Source organism: Lontra canadensis, unplaced genomic scaffold (genome assembly GCF_010015895.1).
Source record: "Lontra canadensis isolate GAN:19392208 unplaced genomic scaffold, GSC_riverotter_1.0 scaffold142, whole genome shotgun sequence".
Classification (NCBI taxonomy): domain Eukaryota; kingdom Metazoa; phylum Chordata; class Mammalia; order Carnivora; family Mustelidae; genus Lontra; species Lontra canadensis.
Window position 1 is genome coordinate 649228 of NW_022631136.1, and position 17646 is coordinate 666873.

A 17646-nucleotide genomic window follows, 5' to 3' on the forward strand; every position below is an offset into this window, starting at 1 on the left:
CAGGCCTCAGCAATGAACTGGGTACTTGCTAATAATCATCTCTATCTGTGAGATGGGAGCCAGAGAATTGAACTTGTTTTTGATACTTCTTGATTTAAGCAAATCCAGGGGAAAAATTCATTGTCATAGAAATAAGTGCTTTTGCTCTCATTAAAGGATTTATCACAATATGTGTAAATAATTTATATACTACTTCAAAAATGTATTATTTGCATAAGGCCTAAAAAGGAGGATTTATACTCAATACACAATTTTTCATTGTAAAGTATAGTGACACTTTTTTTTTTTTTAAGATTTTATTTATTTATTTGACAGAGAGAGAGAGGGATCACAAGTAGGCGGAGAGGCAGGCAGAGGGTGGGGGGAAGCAGGCTGTTTGCTGAGCAGAGAGCCTAATGCAGGGCTCAATCCCAGGACCCTGGGATCATGATCTGAGCGGGAGGCAGAGGCTTTAACCCACTGAGCCCACTCAGGCATCCCAGTATAGTGAGACTTAACCATACCTTGAGCAAGTCTTTTTTTTTTCTTTTTAAGATTTTATTTATTTGACAGATCACAAGTAGGCAGAGAGGCAGGCAGAGACAGAGAGGGGGAAGCAGGCTCCTTGCTGAGCAGAGAGCCCAATGCAGGGCTCTATCCCAGGACCCTGGGATCATGACCTGAGCAGGAGGCAGAGGCTTTAACCCACTGAGCCACCCAGGTGCCCCATTGAGCAAGTCTTTAATCTGCCTGTGCTTCACAGTGTTTCTGTTGTCTTTAAATTTTTTGACCCCATCCATACTGTATTGAGCATTGTGTTCCATAAGCATTGCCTCTTTTCTCAGAATAAATTTAAGATAGAAGTAGATTTTAGAGATGAGGAATTTGAGGCTTAGAGTAAGTAAGTTGCTCCAAGGTTCTGGCTAGTAAGTAATGGAGCTTAGTTTGAACCCAGGTTCATTTGACTAGACCCCGAACTCTTAGCCCCTACATACGCTGCTTCATTTGTGAAATAAGGTGGTAGGGACAGCTGTGTTCTTTCAAATTAATGTTATTCCCAGAGTAGTTCCTACTTAAAATGCATTATGAACTTTAGCAATTCCTTTCATAATGTTTGAAATTATGTATATTATGTCAGATATGTTAATGTCTGTTGTTTGTCCTCCAGAGTTCTGGTAAGAATTTTAAAAGTCATTTGGAATTTATGATAGGGAATTAAGGGAGACATCAAGGTAGAAAATAGCTTTCTTGGTCTAAAAGTGAATATAAAATAACTGGACTATTTACTCCTCCCTGTATGTAGCTTACCTTGATGAATTTCTAGAATGATCTTGAAAATGTTAATATCCTAGGACTATAGGTACCAAATAATTATTTTTGGATAAGGCAATTCAGTAATAACTAACACTTGACCATTTTACAGTTTTCAAGGTGCTTTTGCATGTTATTCAATGCAATATTCCTGGAGATAAGAAAATATAAATAATTTCACTCAGGGGAGAAAATGTTATTGCACAAAAGAGGCAATTTAAGATAGCTCTTGAAAGATAGGTAGACTTTTGATAATAGGATGTTTTAGGCAGAAAGAACAGAATTAATTGCAAATAGAAAATTACAAGATATATTTAAGGAAAAGAACAGTTTGGAGCCCAAAGAACCATGGAGGGGAGGCATTTGAGATTATACTGGCAAGTTAGATTGGAACCATTGCGGAGAGTCTTAAAAGCCAGGGCTTTTACTTAATAGGTAACAAGGAACACTTTTTTTTTTTTTTAAAGATATTTATTTGAGAGAGCACTTACAAGTAGGGGAAGAAGCAGGCAGAGGCAGAGGGAGAATCAAGCTCCCCTTTGATCATGACCTGAGCCAAAAGGCAGCCACTTAACCACTGAGCTACCTAGGTGCCCCAAGGAACACTTTTTTTGTTTTGTTTCAAGGGGAGGGGAAAAGATGTTCATCTGATAATGGTATATAAGTTGAAGAGGTAGACTGAGAAGCTGATTGTGATGCTCCTGTGCTGATATCATAGTTCATTAGAATGGTAATGATAAACATAAGTAGTAGAGGGCAAAGGGAATGGAAAGCGAATTCATACAAGAGTTGTGGGGTTGTTTTTTTTTTTTTTTAAGATTTTATTTGTCAGACCAGGAGAGCACAAGAGGGGGAGGGGCAGGCAGAGGGAGAGGAAGAAGCAAACTCCCTCCTGACCCTGCGATCATGACCTGAGCCGAAGGCAGATGGTTAACTGACTGAGCCACCTAGGTGCCCCCATACAAGAGATTTCTAGGTAAAGGTCTATAAGATTTGATAACTAGATGGAAGAGGTAGAAACAAAAATAACTAGAATATCCCACTTGAATATGTCTGAATGCAGGTTATAAAATTTAATCTTTAAGAGAGGATAAGGAGATGGGGCGCCTGGGTGGCTCAGTGGGTTAAGCCTCTGCCTTCGGCTCAGGTCATGATCCCAGGGACCTGGGATAGAGCCTCGTGTCGGGCTCTGCTCAGCTGGGAGCCTGTTTCCCTCTCTCTCTGCCTGCCTCTCTGCCTACTTGTGATCTCTCTCTCTCTGTCAAATAAATAAATAAAATCTTAAAAAAAAAAAAAAAAGGAGAAGGAGAAAGATAACAAAAGGGCTAAAAATGGAACTGTGGCAAATAGGGTGCAAAAACTAGCAATGGGCAGAGAAATCCATTAATTTAGTACAGTCTAATTAAGGATTGTACATTTAACAGAAGCAAAAGGAAGTAAGTTTTAAGAAAAGTTTAAGTGTAATAATAGCTGACACCATCATCAAACCTTTTCTGACTCAGGCACTGCTCGAACCACACATTCATTAACTCATTTAATAATTGTAGCACCACAGAGATTAAGAAATTTACCTAAAATTGCTGCTGGTAAGTGGCATAGCCTGAATTTCAGCAGTCTGGTTCTAGAGGCCTTGTTCTTAGCCATTACACTCTCTAGCAGAAAAATGGGAGGTGAAGCCTGCAATAATACACTGGAATTAGCAGTTAGCAGATAATTAGTGCCTTTGAAGTGGGTGTTTCCTCAGCACCTACTACAGTGCCCACTTATTTCACTGAGAAAATGAGCAGCTGAAGAGAATTTCTGCACATTGTGACCAACAAATCTATCAATATACCTGAATCTCTTACTACATTATCTACTTTCCTATTAAAAAACAAAACAAAACTGTGGACCTATCACTTGATTCTATCCTCTCCCATCTATTCAAGGAAATCAATCCAGCCATTGTCCCATCTCTACTCTGTATCAATATTTAACCCCCAATTTTCATTTGCATCAGCTATAATTATTTCCCATCGTAGAAAAAGGACTGATGCCTTGATTTCACATTTCCCTTCAGCTTCAATTCTATTTCTCTGCTGCCTTTCTTCCTTTTATTTCTTTTCTTTTTTTAAATAGGCTCGGTACCCAATATGGGGTTTGAACTCATAACCCTGAGATCAAGAGTCACACATTCACCAACTGTGTGAGCCAGGCATCCCTCATTTTATTTCTTGAAAGAGTTGTCTATATATGATATCTCCACTTCTCCCATTCTTTGTAGAACCCTCTCCAATCACTTCACTTCCTAGAAACAGCCCTTTTCAAGACCACCAATGATCACCAATGTTGCCAAATCAGTGGTTATCTCAGTCCTCACCCAACCTACACAGCAACAGCTGACATAATTTTTTTTTAAGATTTTATTTATTTGACAGAGGGAGAAAAGAGCACAAGTAAGCAGAGAGGCAGGCAGAGGGAGGGGGGAAGCAGGTTCCCCAATGAGCAGGGAGCCCAACGAGGGACTCCATCCCAGGACCTTGGGATCATGACCTGAGCCAAAGGCAGTCGCTTAACCAACTGAGCAACCCAGGTGCCCCAACAGCTGACATAATTGATTGGTCCTTCCTTCTTGACAAATTTTCATTACTTTTTTAAAAATATTGTATTTATTTGTCAGAGAGAAAGAGCGAGAGAGAGAGCACACTCAGGGGAAGCAGCAGGCTGGGAGAAGCAGGCTCTCCCGCTGAGCAAGGAACCCAATGAGGGACTCCAGGGATCACTATTTGAGCCAATGGCAGCCGCTTAACGGACTAAGGCAGGCAGGCGTCCCTTCATTACTTCTTTCAGAACATTATTCTCTAGGTTCTCCCTTCAGTGGTCATTCCTTTTGGATCTCCTATACAAGTTGTTCGTTACGTCTTAGTTCTTGGACCTCTTTTCTATCTACACCCACTCATTTCCTAGGGAACCTTAACCATTTTATGGCTTTATTACCAATAACTCTTTTTAAAAATACAATTCTTTAAAGTTCTATGTATGGGGCTCAGGTCATGATTCCAGGGTCCTGGGATCGAGACCCGCATTGGGCTCCCTGCTCAGTGGGAAGCCTGTTTCTCCCTCTCCCACTCCCTCTGTTTGTATTCCCTCTCTCTTTCTCTGTCTCCCTCTCTGTGTCAAATAAATAAAATTTTAAAAAAATAGTAAAGTTTTATTTATTTTTTTAGTAATCTCTACACCCATTGTGGAGCTGGAACTCACAACCCCCAGATCTAGAGTTGCATGCTCTTCCAGCCAGTCAAGCTCCCCTAAATACTGACATTTAAAAAATTCAATGTACAGACTTTAACAAAAGTAACAGAGAAGGTCAAACAAGCACTTATATTAAGAGAAAAACTGACTAGAAGGAATTTTATCTTATTATTTTATTTTTTAAAAGATTTTATTTATTTATTTGACAGAGATCACAAGTAGGCAGAGAGACAGGCAGAAAGAGAGAGGGGGAAGCAGGACCCTGGGATCATTACCTCAGCCAAAGGCAGATGCTTAACCCACTGAGCCACCCAGGTGCCCCTATTATTTTATTTTTTAATCAGAAAGAGAGTGAGCATACACAAGGAGAATGGTAAGCAGAGAAGCAGGCTCCCCGCTGAGCAAGGTGCTGGATGTGGGACTCGATTCCAGAACCTTAGGATCATGACCTGAGTTGAAGGCAGCCACTTAAGCAGCTGAACTACCCAGACATCCGGGAATTGTGTCTTTTTATTTTTTAATTAATTAATTAATTAATTAATTAGTTATTTTTAAGATTTTATTTATTTATTTGACAGAGATCACAAGTAGGCAAAGAGGCAGGCAGAGAGAGAGGAAAGGAAGCAGGCTCCCTTCTGGGCAGAGAGCCCGATGTGGGGCTCGATCCCAGGATCCTAGGATCATGACCTGAGCCGAAAGCAGAGGCTTTAACCCACTGAGCCACCCGGGCGCCCCCCTTTTTTTTTAATTTTTAAAAAATTAACATATAATGTATTATTAGCCCCAGAGGTACAGGTCTGTGAATCGTCAGGCTTACACACTTCACAGCACTCACCATAGCACATACCCTCCCCAATGTCCATAACTCAGTCACCCTCTCCCTAGCCCCACCCCCCACAACCCTCAGTTTGTTTTGTGACATTAAGAGTCTCTTATGGTTTGTTTCCCTCCCGTCAGGAATTGTATCTTAAACGCCTTATAGTAACCTACTTGATGCATTTAACTGAGCTCTGTTCCTGTGAAGAATACAGAGAGCTCATGTACAGGTATGGAGGAATGATTTATACATTTTTACATTTGCACAGGTATGGATGAACATTTGTACATTCACCTTATATACATATACATTAAATCTGAAAAATAATTGATGATCACCAGATATACTTCATTTTTGTTGATCTTTTGGAAGAGGTTATCTAAAGACAAGAATTTGTGGTTCTGGCTCATGAATCATGTAATGAGCCCAGCCTGGACTCTACTGGACACCAAGTCTCCTCTACTCTTTTTCAGACATCAGATGGATTTTTGGTTCTTGTTTGGAAAGTTCTCTGGGTAACATGCTAGATCACCATTTATCATAAAAAGATACAATTCAGGAACAGCCAGATGAAGAGATACACAGGGCCAACTATGGGGAAAGGCGCACAGCTTCCATGCCCTCTCTGGGTGCCTCTTTCCAAATCTCCACAAGTTCACCAACCCGGAAGCTCCAATACTGACAATGCTTTTTTTTCCCCCAAGATTTTATTTATTTGATAGAGACACAATGAGAGAGGGAACACAAGCAGGGGGAGTGGGAGAGGGAGAAGTAGGCTTCCCGCTGAGCAGGGAGCCTGATGCGGGGCTCTATCCCAGGACCCCGGGATCATGACCCGAGCCGAATACAAACCCTTAACGACTAAGTGCCCTCCTTTTTAAGATTAATTTTTATTTATTTGGGAAGAGAGAGTGAGAGCAAGTGGGACGGCAAGGAAGAGGGAGAGAACCTCAGACTCCTCACGGATGGAACATGGAGCCCAGTGTGGGGCTTGATCCCAGGACCCCAAGATCATGACCTGAGCCAAAATCAAGAGTCGGATGCTTGACTAACTGAGCTTCCCAGGCAACCCCCAACACTAACAATTCTTAAATTGATGTTTCCTACCTAGATCTTTCTTGTGAACTTCAGACTCATATCTAGTGCCATTTATAGATCTGATATCACAAACGCAAGCTGTCCATAACTGAAATCCTGACTCCTATTCATTTCTCACATGACTGGTCCTCCATCTTTCTTCCCTGGTCCATCTGAGAAAATGTGTATTTCATGCATTTTCAACGGGGGCATTGTCACCCCACAAAAGGGAAAAATTTGGCTCTTGCATGATGAAGTCTTAGATATTATAGTGATTAGATATTATAGATATTATATATAGATATAATAGATATTATATATAGATTATATATAGATATACATAGATATTATATATAGATATTACATATAGATATAGATACTATAGTGGTAACTCACTAAAACTCAAATATACCCAAAATCTTTTCTTCAAAGATTTTATTTACTCTAGAAAGAGAGAAAGAGAGAGAGAAAGAGCCTGTGCACAGAGGGGAGGGGGAACAGAGGGAGAGAGAGAGGGACAAGCAGACTCTACTCTGAGTCTGGGGTCATGTTAGGGCTTGATCCCAGGAACCTGAGACCATGACCTGAGCTGAAGGCAAACACCTGACCAACTGAGACATCTGGGCACCCCCTACCCAACACAATCTTATTCCTTACTTAATTTCTCTATTTTTTTTGGATAGGACAAAAACAACAATAACATTGAGTTCATGGAAGATATACAAAATTATGCAAGGTCAATGCTACAAAACTTTGAGGCTGTGACTGGAGAACTTTCCCTTAATTTTGAAGTTCTGAATACAAGGAAGTGGCCTATACCTGATTTTTTTTGGCTGTCATGTAGTGCCTTGTGAATATCATTTTTGATTCTGAGTGCTTTTGTGTATGACTTGGGCTTTGAGGAGCAAATAAAAATAGTTTGTATTTTATTATTTAATTTTACCTTTGTTATTCAGTTCATCATTAACTCTGTCAAACGCTGAGAAGGAAAAAATGTCAACAATATCTGAACAACTAGTTAGTAATTTTCTCATGGCAAATAAAAATTTAAAATTCATTAAAAATTTTGAAGAAACAATTTTTTCAATTGTTTTGCTGGAAATATAAACAATTTTGAAGGATTTATTTTTTTTTTAAAGATTTTATTTATTAGAGAGAGAAAGGAAAAGCAAAGCAGTGGGGAGCAGCACGGAGAGGGGGAAGCAGGCTCCCCACTGAGCAAGGAGCCTGATGTGGGACTCCATCCCAGGACCCTATGATCATGTCCTGAGTGGAAGGCAGATGCCTAACCAACTGAGCCACCAAGGTATTCCTCTTTTCATTTTTTAAAAAGATTTTGTCCATTTATTCAACAGAGAGAGACGGTACAAGAAGGGGGAGCAGTAGGCAGAGGGAGAGGGAGAAGCAGGCTCCCCATTGAGCAAGGAGCCCAATGAGGACTTATCCCAGGACCCCAGGAACATGACTTGAGTCAAATGCAGATACCTAACCAACTAAGCCAGCCAGCCACAATTTTGAATGATTTAAAAAAGTGATTACATTGCTATTATGTATTTGTGTAAACCACCAATTTGCATATGTAATGGCCATAAATTATAATTTATGTAAGTAAATAAATTATTACATTAAAGTTTACTCAGCAAATGTAGTTATAAAGATTTTAAATATTAATAGCTTAAAAATTTCTTTTTAAAGATTTTTAAAAATTCTTTTTTAAAAGATTATTTATTTATTTATTTGACAAAGAGAGAACACAAGTAGGCAGAGAGGCAGGCAGAGAGAGAGAGGGAAACAGGATCCCTGCTGAGCAGAAAGTCCAATGCGGGACTCGATCCCAGGACCCTGACATCATGACCTGAGCTGAAGGCAGTGGCTTAACCCACTGAGGCACCCAGGCACCCTAAAGATTTTATTTATTTATTTGACAGAGAGCACAAGCAGGGGGAGCAGCAGGTAGAGAGAGAGGGGAGAAGCAGCCTCCCTACTGAGCAAGGAGCCAGATGTGGGACTTAATTCCAGGATTCTGGGATCATGACCTGAGCCAAAGGCAGACACTTAACCGACTGAGCCACCCAGGCACCCCCGCTTTAAAATTTTTAATTTTTAACTTGTGGTATTAGTACTTTTTAAAAAAAATCTATTTATTAAAGTAATGTCTACACCCAATATGGGATTCAAACCCATGACTCCAAGATGAAAAGTTGCATGCTCTCCTAACTGAGCCACACAGGTGCCCCAAAGATTTTAGTACTGCTTTACTCTGCATTGAATAAAGCATACAGCACATAAACAGATATATAGTTTATTTGTGGCATTAAAATTCAATGTGAGCTGGGTGATTATGAAAAAATATTTAAAAAGGATCTTCAGGTGCAACATAATTAAAAATAAAAAAAGCAGAGAAATACTGGTCTACCTGCTCAGGTCACAAACTGTGGTGTTGTACCTGACTCATTTGTTTTTCTCATACTCACCTTAACTCCATGAGCAGTTCTTTTGACTCTGTCTTCAAAATATATCCAGGATCATGGGGTGCCTGGGTGGCTCAGTGGGTAAAGCGTCTGCCTTCGGCTTAGGTCATGATCTCAGAGTCCTGGGATTGACCCCCTGAGCCCTGCAACGGGCTCTCTGCTCATCAAGGAACTTGCTTCCCCCTCTCTCTGACTTCCTACTCATGATCTCTCTCTTTCTGTCAAATAAATAAATAAAATCTTTAAATATATCTATATCTGTATCTATATCTATATCTATATCTATATTTATATCTATATCTGCATCTATCTCCAGTATCTGACACCACTTATTATCTCTTTGCTATCACTCTTGTACAAGCCATGGTTTCCTTGTCTGGATTATTCCAATAGCCTCCTTGAATGGTGGCTCTTAAATCTGTTTTCAACATAGCAACCAGTTAAAAAGTTACGTGGGTTGTAACTTCCCTACTTAAAACTTCTCTGCTTAAATGGCTCCCCATCTCAAAGTTAAAAGCCAGAATTCTGGGGCACCTGGGTGGCTCAGTGGGTTAAAGCCTCTGCCTTCGGCTCAGGTCATGATCCCGGGGTCCTGGGATCCAGCCCCTCATCGGGCTCTCTGCTGAGTGGGGAGTCTTCTTCCCTTCCTTTCTCTCTGCTTGCCTCTCTGCCTACTTGTGATCTCTGTCAAATAAATAAATAAAATCTTTATTAAAAAAAAAAAAAAAGCCAGAATCCTTACAGTCACCAGCAAGGTCTTCCAAGAACCCCCTCCCTCCACGTCAGACCTGATATTCTGCTTCTTGTACACTACTCTTCTCCAGCCACATGGGCCTCCTTTTTCTTCCTGGAATAGGTCAAGACACAGTTGGAGTCCTTTGCACTTGGCTGATCCAGCACGTTCTCCTCCCCCTTCCCAAGATCTGCTGGGTTACCTTACTCTCAGCGTTCAGCTAAGTGTCATTTCCTTCCAAAAGCCTTCCTCGATCACCAATTGCCCTTCTCATACAGGATCTCATAAACAAAATTCTCTCTCCTTCTTACATTGTTTCAGAGAAGTAGCTTCTTGGTTCCACACACTACTACTTCATAGAACTTATTACTCCCTGACCCGTATTTGTTTATGATCTCCTGCTACTAAGCCCCATAGGTAGAATATTTTTTTTGCTATTTTACTTCCCAGTATCTAGAACTATACTTAGCACAAAACGTTCACCAACTTTTTGTTGAACGAATGAACACTAGATATGAGTTTGACAAAACAGATTCCTTGCCTCAGGAAACGATGAGTTCTTTGGGGAGACGTAAAAGACTTAAAAATACAGTAACTGCATGTACTTAGTGGAACACAGGAGCCTCCAAATCTGCCCAGAGGATTTACATAAGCAGATACGATGGGAAGGCTAATCTAGGTTGTGCTAATCAATACAATAGTCGGCTAGGGCTCTTGTAAACGATAATGTATTACGCAGTTGTGAGGCTATTATAACCCGCAAAGGTGAGATCACTTCTCGCCTTCTATTTTCTCGTCTCGAAAATTTTACTAGGCAATTCTTCGTTTCACTTCATTTACTTCCTCTTCCTATAATCCAAATAGCCTACCGGCTATGAATGGCACCATCCAACGGGAGTGTAAAATATTGTTTGATTTGGGAGTCTGCGTAGTGAATGGCTCGCCGGAGCTGACGCATGCGCATCTTTTGAGGCACTGCAAGATGGCGCCCAGCCACTTTGTCGCGCGTCGAGCCCCGAGGAGTTAGCGGCGGCGGCAGCTGCAGCGGCAGTAGCTGCCAGAGAGTAAAGTGACCCCTGAGCGGTGGGAATTACCCAGCCTGCTGTAAGAGTTGACAATCCCAAGAGGGAGACCTCGCTAGGAAATAAAGGGCGGGGCAGAGCGGTGAAGCCCCACCCCCGACCTCTCCTTAGTTTGACCAACTCCCTCACCCTTCCTCCGGGTTTTTCCTCCTAGCCCTCTACACGCCGGTCTGGTGCGCAAGCGTACAAATAATCGTAGCGCCTCCTTGGCCCTTAGAGCTTGAGGGCTTCTGCGCGCGCTTCTCGTTCTGGTCCTTTGATTGGCCAGACTGCCCCGCCATCACGCCTCCCTCTGCTTTCTAGGTTGAGAAGGAAGCGGGGAGGCGGAGCGAAGCGGCGCGTGCGCGATACTGTTGCTGTCCCTTTGCTGCTATTGCGTTGCAAAAAAAATCCAGGCTAGGTAGCCTTGGGCCTTTTCTGTGCTAGAGGATCTAAAGGAGAAAGATTTCTGCAACTGAAGGGGCAGTCGGGTAGTATTAAATTTAAGATATTAACGCCCAGCTTTACAGGAGCGTGGTGATAGGAGTGGGGAAGAGCCTTAGCTTTGAGAGCTGAAGAGTGTAAAACCATTAGTTTCGGGGCCAGGCGTTTGGAAAGGTTTTGCAGGATCCGTTTTCTGCGCAGTTCTTTCGTGATTATTGACTGGTTTAAACACAACCCCTTGAACAATTCTGATAAACCTTCGATACCCGCAGCCCTTCCTTAGAGCGTGTAGGAGCCACCAGCGTGCCCAGCAGCGGGTCCTCCCGTCCTACCTCTAGAAGAGCCTAGCGCGTGCACCATCCCCACCCCCTGGCCTCCTTCCCCACCTACGGCTTTCACGCACTCTCAGCGATTGTTTTGCCCGCTCCCGCCGCCGCCGCCGCCGCCGCCGCCGCCGCCGCCGCCGCCAGAGGAGCAGCAGCGCTTGTGCAAACCGGGAAGATGGCGGCCGGCGGCGGCGGAGGCAGCAGTAAGGCCTCCTCCTCGTCGGCCTCTTCGGCAGGGGCTCTGGAGTCCTCGTTGGATCGAAAATTCCAGTCGGTAACTAACACCATGGAATCTATTCAAGGCTTGTCTTCTTGGTGTATAGAGAACAAGAAACATCACACTACTATCGTCTACCATTGGATGAAGTGGCTCCGGAGATGTGAGTGTTGGGGGTGATTAAGGAAGGGAAGACTGGGGAAATGGAAGGAAATCCTTCCAGAAACGCCTGGGTTTTTTGTTTTGTTTTGTTTTGTTTTTTCCCCCACGGAGCCCCTGCATTCGGTTGGCGTTGTTCACATTAATGCTTTGACGCGAGTGTTCCCAAACCCAGCCTCCATTCCTAGCCACAGTTGTCCTGAGCTGCAGGAGGCTCATCATTTCTTGGATTTTTTATTAGCTAGTTACCCACTTGGTGGGTGGGTGAGTGTGTGTGTGTGTGTGTGTGTGTGTGTGTGACCTTGGGCCGTTGAGCCCGGATCATTAGAGATTGAGGTGTTATTTTAGAGCCTTGTAAGGTGCTGTTGTCTTTACTGATCCTTCGCGGAAATTATCGCGTCCGTTTATTTCTTACAGGCCTTGACGTGCTCATGATTTCTGGTTTTCGTGATGATAGACAAGCTATGGTTTAAGCAGTAGCAAAACCACTTCTTTGGTATATGTTGGACCACTATTTTACGCTGAACTAAAACTCGTGATCTGTTATACGAAGGGCCTTGGGGGTGAATGTTACGAAGTAACGGGAGCTCCACGTAGAGCTGAAGCGACCACCTGGGAGGTTTCCCTGTACCTGTGTTTGCTGCAATAAAACACGGGCTTCTTGATACTGACCGGAAATAACCGCAGTCAGTATCATCACTTAATACCTTAAAATGTAAAACATGTCTGGCTACTTTTCAGTCACTTGAGATACCTTTTTAAAGAAGTAAGTTTGGCTTCTTAGGCAATCAAAACAGGAAATCGGGAAATGTGCTTTTTGAATATATGGTAGTTTCTTTCCCCAGTAACTGCTTTTTTGTCTCCCTCGGGGATTTTTTTCCATTTTGCTTCTTTTCTACAGAAAAGAGGTATGTATATTAAACTGTCAGGAAGCATGGATTGTCTCCAAAACATTTCAAATCCTTTAGGAGCAAGTGTGGAGAAGTCATTGTTGCTTCCTGCTGAGAAGAGGGTTAACCCTAAGTCCATATATATTTATTTGACTTTTAGGTCTTTTGTTGCTTCTTGTCTATGGCATGTCACCAGTGAGACCCATCATCCAGTTACTCTTCTTATTCCACTTCTGCCATTGCCCCCATAGTGTTTTGATTTGTGTTAACCTTTGAGGGAATAGATGGATAAAGCTTACAAAATCATAGGCCCCAATCTTCAGACTATGTGTGTAAAGTTATTGTTGGTAGAGATGTTTTGTAGCACTTGGAGTAATATATACTGAAAAGATTGTAGAACCAAGACAAGATTACCAATATTTACCAATAGATTAGAGTTACTTTCTTCCGAAGAAGTAAAATTAGAACATACAATATAAACTATGATAACAGTCATCATTAAAGACTCACATGTTTAAGGATCTGCTATGTGCCCAACCCTTTATTGCCATTTACAATATATCTATCTCATTATACTTTAAAATAACCCTAAGAAGTAGATTTTTTTTTTTTAAATCATTGATTTACATATGGGGAAACTAAAGCCCTGAAGTGTTAAGTAAATTGCTTAAGATTACACAGAAAAAGTGTGGAGTTAGGATTTGACTCCACCATATCAGATGACAATGACCACATTTAACTTTGTAGTAATGTTTTCAAGATTAAAAGCAAATTGTTCTTTAATGTACTTGGTACACCAGGTGTACCAATGGTACACCGTGGTAGCAAATGCTCATACAAGTCTGAGAACATACGTTCTTTAATTGTCTTGAAACATTTGTACAAAATTATATAAGCATTTAACATTTCCTACCTTTGAGCTCTGGTGCTTTAATTGCATGGTTACATCATTTGCAAGACTAAGTTGGTCCCCCATTCCTGCCTTGTGGGATTTCAAATGACAATTAGAATTTTTTTTTTTCTAGTTAGCAATAATGAGATATACTGGAGCCAGAAGTTTTCTGCCTCTACTATTGTTGATATTTTGCCCGAGCTTATTTCCCCTGTTGATATCTTGAGTGAAAAAGTGATTTCTCTAGTAAAATACTTGATTTGAAGTGCATTATATGTAGTTGATGTAGTTAAATGCTTTTGGCTTTCTAAAAACTTGATTCTTTTTTTCCTAGTGGAATGGAACTTTCTAAAAATGGTTAAGGGTTATTTGTAGTCATTTTGTGTTTATCTTTAATGAACATCATCTATTTCAATGTAAATAAAGCCTTTGAGAGAAATTTTCAGGAGAGTAATGAAGGGCACAATGAAAATAGTTGATGCATTAGGCTTCATTTAGTTTCATATTTCTTTACAGTTGGGATTATTTTAGTTTGAGTTTGGTTTCTAAGTCAGCTTTAGGCAAGTTTGTGAAATCGGTGTCTCTGGCATTCCCAGCCTTTGTGTCTGTTTTCCTGATGTTACTTTTGCTTCTCTTTTTTATTTTGGCATCCATTATTTAATAATTTGTGTTTAGACTTCAGTGTGAATTTAAGTGTATTAGCTCTTCCAAAGATATTTTCATATGACCCTTTATTTCATATGTTGTAATGAGAGGCTTTTGTTGATTTTAAAGGAAATAATTTGGAGAAAGCAAGTAGGCTTCTGGGAGATACACTCCATGGCTAGGTTCTAACTGATTTTATTTAGGCTTTTTTAAATTTGTCCTGAAGCATTTATTGCCATCATTTTAAAAACTGATCTTTCTATAGCATAAACAGATGTCATTACTGTGTTTCAGAATCCTCCATTGATGTCCCATTGCAACAGGTTAAAATCTAAATTTCTTTATTGTGGTCTACAAGTTCCTGCACTATCTGCCTTGCTACTGCCTCTCAGGCTTCTTCCAGTTCCATTTCCTCATCATTTAGATTTCAAGCTCCTGTATTACCTGTTCAGAAAGGCCCTCTCTTAATTGACCTTATTCCAGGTGGTCACTTCACATTGTTTTCAGTATATGAAATTACCTTGCTTATTTGTTTACATGTTTATTGTTTGTCTTCTCCCACCAGATGATAGAACTAGGTCTTCTTTGCTTCTGTATCCTCAAGCAACTAGAACAGTGTTTGGCACAAAGTGAGCTGTCAGTAAATATTTGCTGGCATAATTTTGTGTATTAATCAAGAACTTGAATTGTTTTAATTTCTATTTATCAGAAAGATGCTTATAATTAGTGAAAGAAATGATTGCTATGGTTGTCAGCAGGTTCAAGATACGGCTTTTTTTGTTTTGTGGTTTTTTGTTTTTTTGTTTGTAAGATATGGCTCTTTTCGGACTTGATGTTCAGATAACCAGATTTTCATTTCTTTACTTCATTTGTCCCTCCCATTTTTAATGCAAAATAGAAATCAATGTGGAAAAGTAGAAAAATGCAGACTTTAGAATTAGACCTGGATCCAGACCTTAATTCCATCATTTAATACTTAGGTGACTCTACACTTAAATTGCGAGCCCCAATTTCTGATCTGTAAGTAGAGGTAATAATTATCTCATAGAATTGCTGTCTAGGTTTAAAAAGATTATTTATTTTAGCATAGGTTCTAGCATATACAGAACTTTCAAATTATTTATTATGATGACAGTGATGATGCAGATAAAGATTGTCTTTATCCTAAAATCCTGAGTATCCAGAATAATTACAGCAGAACTTTTTTGGGGTATAGTGCTGGAAATTCCCAGTTGGAGCAGATGGATTGGACCAGACACTAATGAATTAACAAGTGCTCTGAAGAACTAGTAGGACAAAATGGAAATTACTGTGTTCATGATATTTCTATGTTGTCTTGTTTCTTTTTAAAAATAATTTATTTATTAAAAAAAAATAAAAGTAATTTATTTATTTATGTATCAGAGAGAGCGCGTGCACAAGCACAAGCAGGAGGAATGGCAGGCAGAGGGGGAAGCAGGCTCCCTGCTGAGCAAGGAGCCCCATGTGGAACTGGATCCTAGGACCCTGGACCATGACCCAAGCTGAAAGCAGACGCTTAGCCCACTGAGCCACCCAGGTGTCCCATGTTGTCTTGTTTCTAACCATTGAATGGGTTGGTCTATTTTATTTAGAAGGTGGTCTGAGAATTTAAGTGAGTTTTTTAAGAAAGGCAGGATATAGAAAAATAGAATCATTTGTAGAGCAGAAAATCTGTTAAGCCCCTTCAGCTATTTTTGATACAAACTAAATATTTTACACCCCACCCCAGACCTTGTACTGATTAACCCACTTCATTAGTTATCAACTTAATGGCCAGTCTTTTTTTCTTCTGCCTCCCCTTACTTTTTACCCCTTCCACCTCATTTGAAGGAACTCTTAGTACAATCTGGTATTTTTTTTTTTTTTCTACATGAGAAACTATTACATAAACATGGGCTAGCAAAAAAAAAAAATTCTCTTTTTACAGGATTAAATTGTTGGAGAGAATTTGCAAAGTGCAGTTACTGTTTTGATTTATGGCTGTGGTTTCTCAGTTTGGTACTCACGGATCCTTAGCTGGACTATGAAGATGGTGATAATTTTATAGCTAACTTTTATCAAGTGCTTACTATGTGCCAGATACCTTTCCAGGTATTTTGCACATTTTAATTCATTCAGTCCTCATAGATCTTTTTTTTTTTTTTTTAGATTTTATTTATTTATTTGACACACAGAGATCACAAATGGGCAGAGAGGCAGGCAGAGAGAGGGGGGGATGCAGGCTCCTTGCTGAGCAGAGAGCCCATTGCGGGGCTCAGTCCCAGGGCCCTGAGATCATGACCTGAGCTGAAGGCAGAGGCTTAACCCACTGAGCCATCCAGGTGCCCCCATAGATCTTTGAAGTAGGTATTGGTATGATCCCCATTTTATGGATGAGAAAACAGAGACACTAAAAGATTGAATAACTTGCTGATGGTTACAGAGGTATTAAGTGGTAGAGCTAGGATTCAATCCAGACATTCTGGATTTAGGGTGAACACTCTTCACCACTCTACTATACTACTTTTCTGATTCATAAAATACTCTCTGCCATGCAGAAAACCTTTCATTACTTGCTTATTTATCCAAGATTAGGCTTTGTAGATTAACCAGAATGTTGAAATTTTAAATCTCTGTGGGTGTTTTTGTTTTTGTTTTCTGTGGCAAAACTGATTATCTTGTGTGGATTTTGAGTTCTGATAGACATTTATGTTTTTGCTTGAAAACATGTTAACTATGAAAGCTGACTACTAGATAAAAATCTCTAAATATGAGGTGTATTTGGATTAAATAATAAAAGGTTGTTTTTTTTTTTTTTTTAAGATTTTGTTTATTTATTTGTCAGAGAGGGAGAGAGCACAAGCAGGGTGAACGTCAGGGAGAGGGAGAAGCAGACTCCTCACCAAGCAAGGATCCTGATGTGGGGCTCAATCCCAGGACCCTGGGATCATGACCTGAGCCAAAGGCAGACACTTAAGGACTGAGCCACCCAGGCATCTGCCTTTTTTTTTTTTTTAAAGGTTTTATTTATTTATTTGACAGACAGAGATCACAAGTAGGCAGAGAGGCAGGCAGAGAGTGAGGAAGGGAAGAAGGCTCCCCACTGAGCAGACAGCCCGATGTGGGGCTCAATCCCAGGACCCTGAGATCATGACCCAAGCTGAAGGCAGAGGCTCAATGCACTGAGCCACCCAGGTGCCCCTGCCTTTTTTTTTTTTTTTAAGTAATCTCTGCCCGATGTGGGGTTGAACTCACGACCCCAAGGTCAAGAGTTACTGAGGTGACTGACTTAAGCCAGCCCGGTGCTCCATAAAAGAGTTTTTTTGACAAAAAGTTCGGGGCACAGTACTGGTCAGTGGGGAGTGGAGTCTGCTATCGTATATTTGATATTAT

The 17646-nt window shown here is 40.7% G+C and overlaps 1 protein-coding gene across 4 annotated transcripts in view; it reads left to right on the top strand.

The window, feature by feature from the left end:
• The first annotated feature begins 10848 nt into the window (after positions 1-10848).
• Positions 10849-17646, top strand: part of RPRD2 (regulation of nuclear pre-mRNA domain containing 2) — a 96326-nt gene continuing 89528 nt past the window's right edge. The window contains exons 1-2 of one of the 4 annotated variants that reach the window (XM_032843660.1): positions 11768-11830; positions 14548-14576. Coding sequence is in view for 3 of the 4 variants with exons in the window: in XM_032843659.1 (XP_032699550.1) it covers positions 11626-11830 (205 nt within the window). In the remaining variant the exon portion in view is untranslated. Of the gene's footprint in view, positions 11831-14547; positions 14577-17646 lie in introns of all 4 variants that reach the window. The other 3 variants (XM_032843659.1, XM_032843658.1, XM_032843661.1) reach the window with 3 other exon arrangements.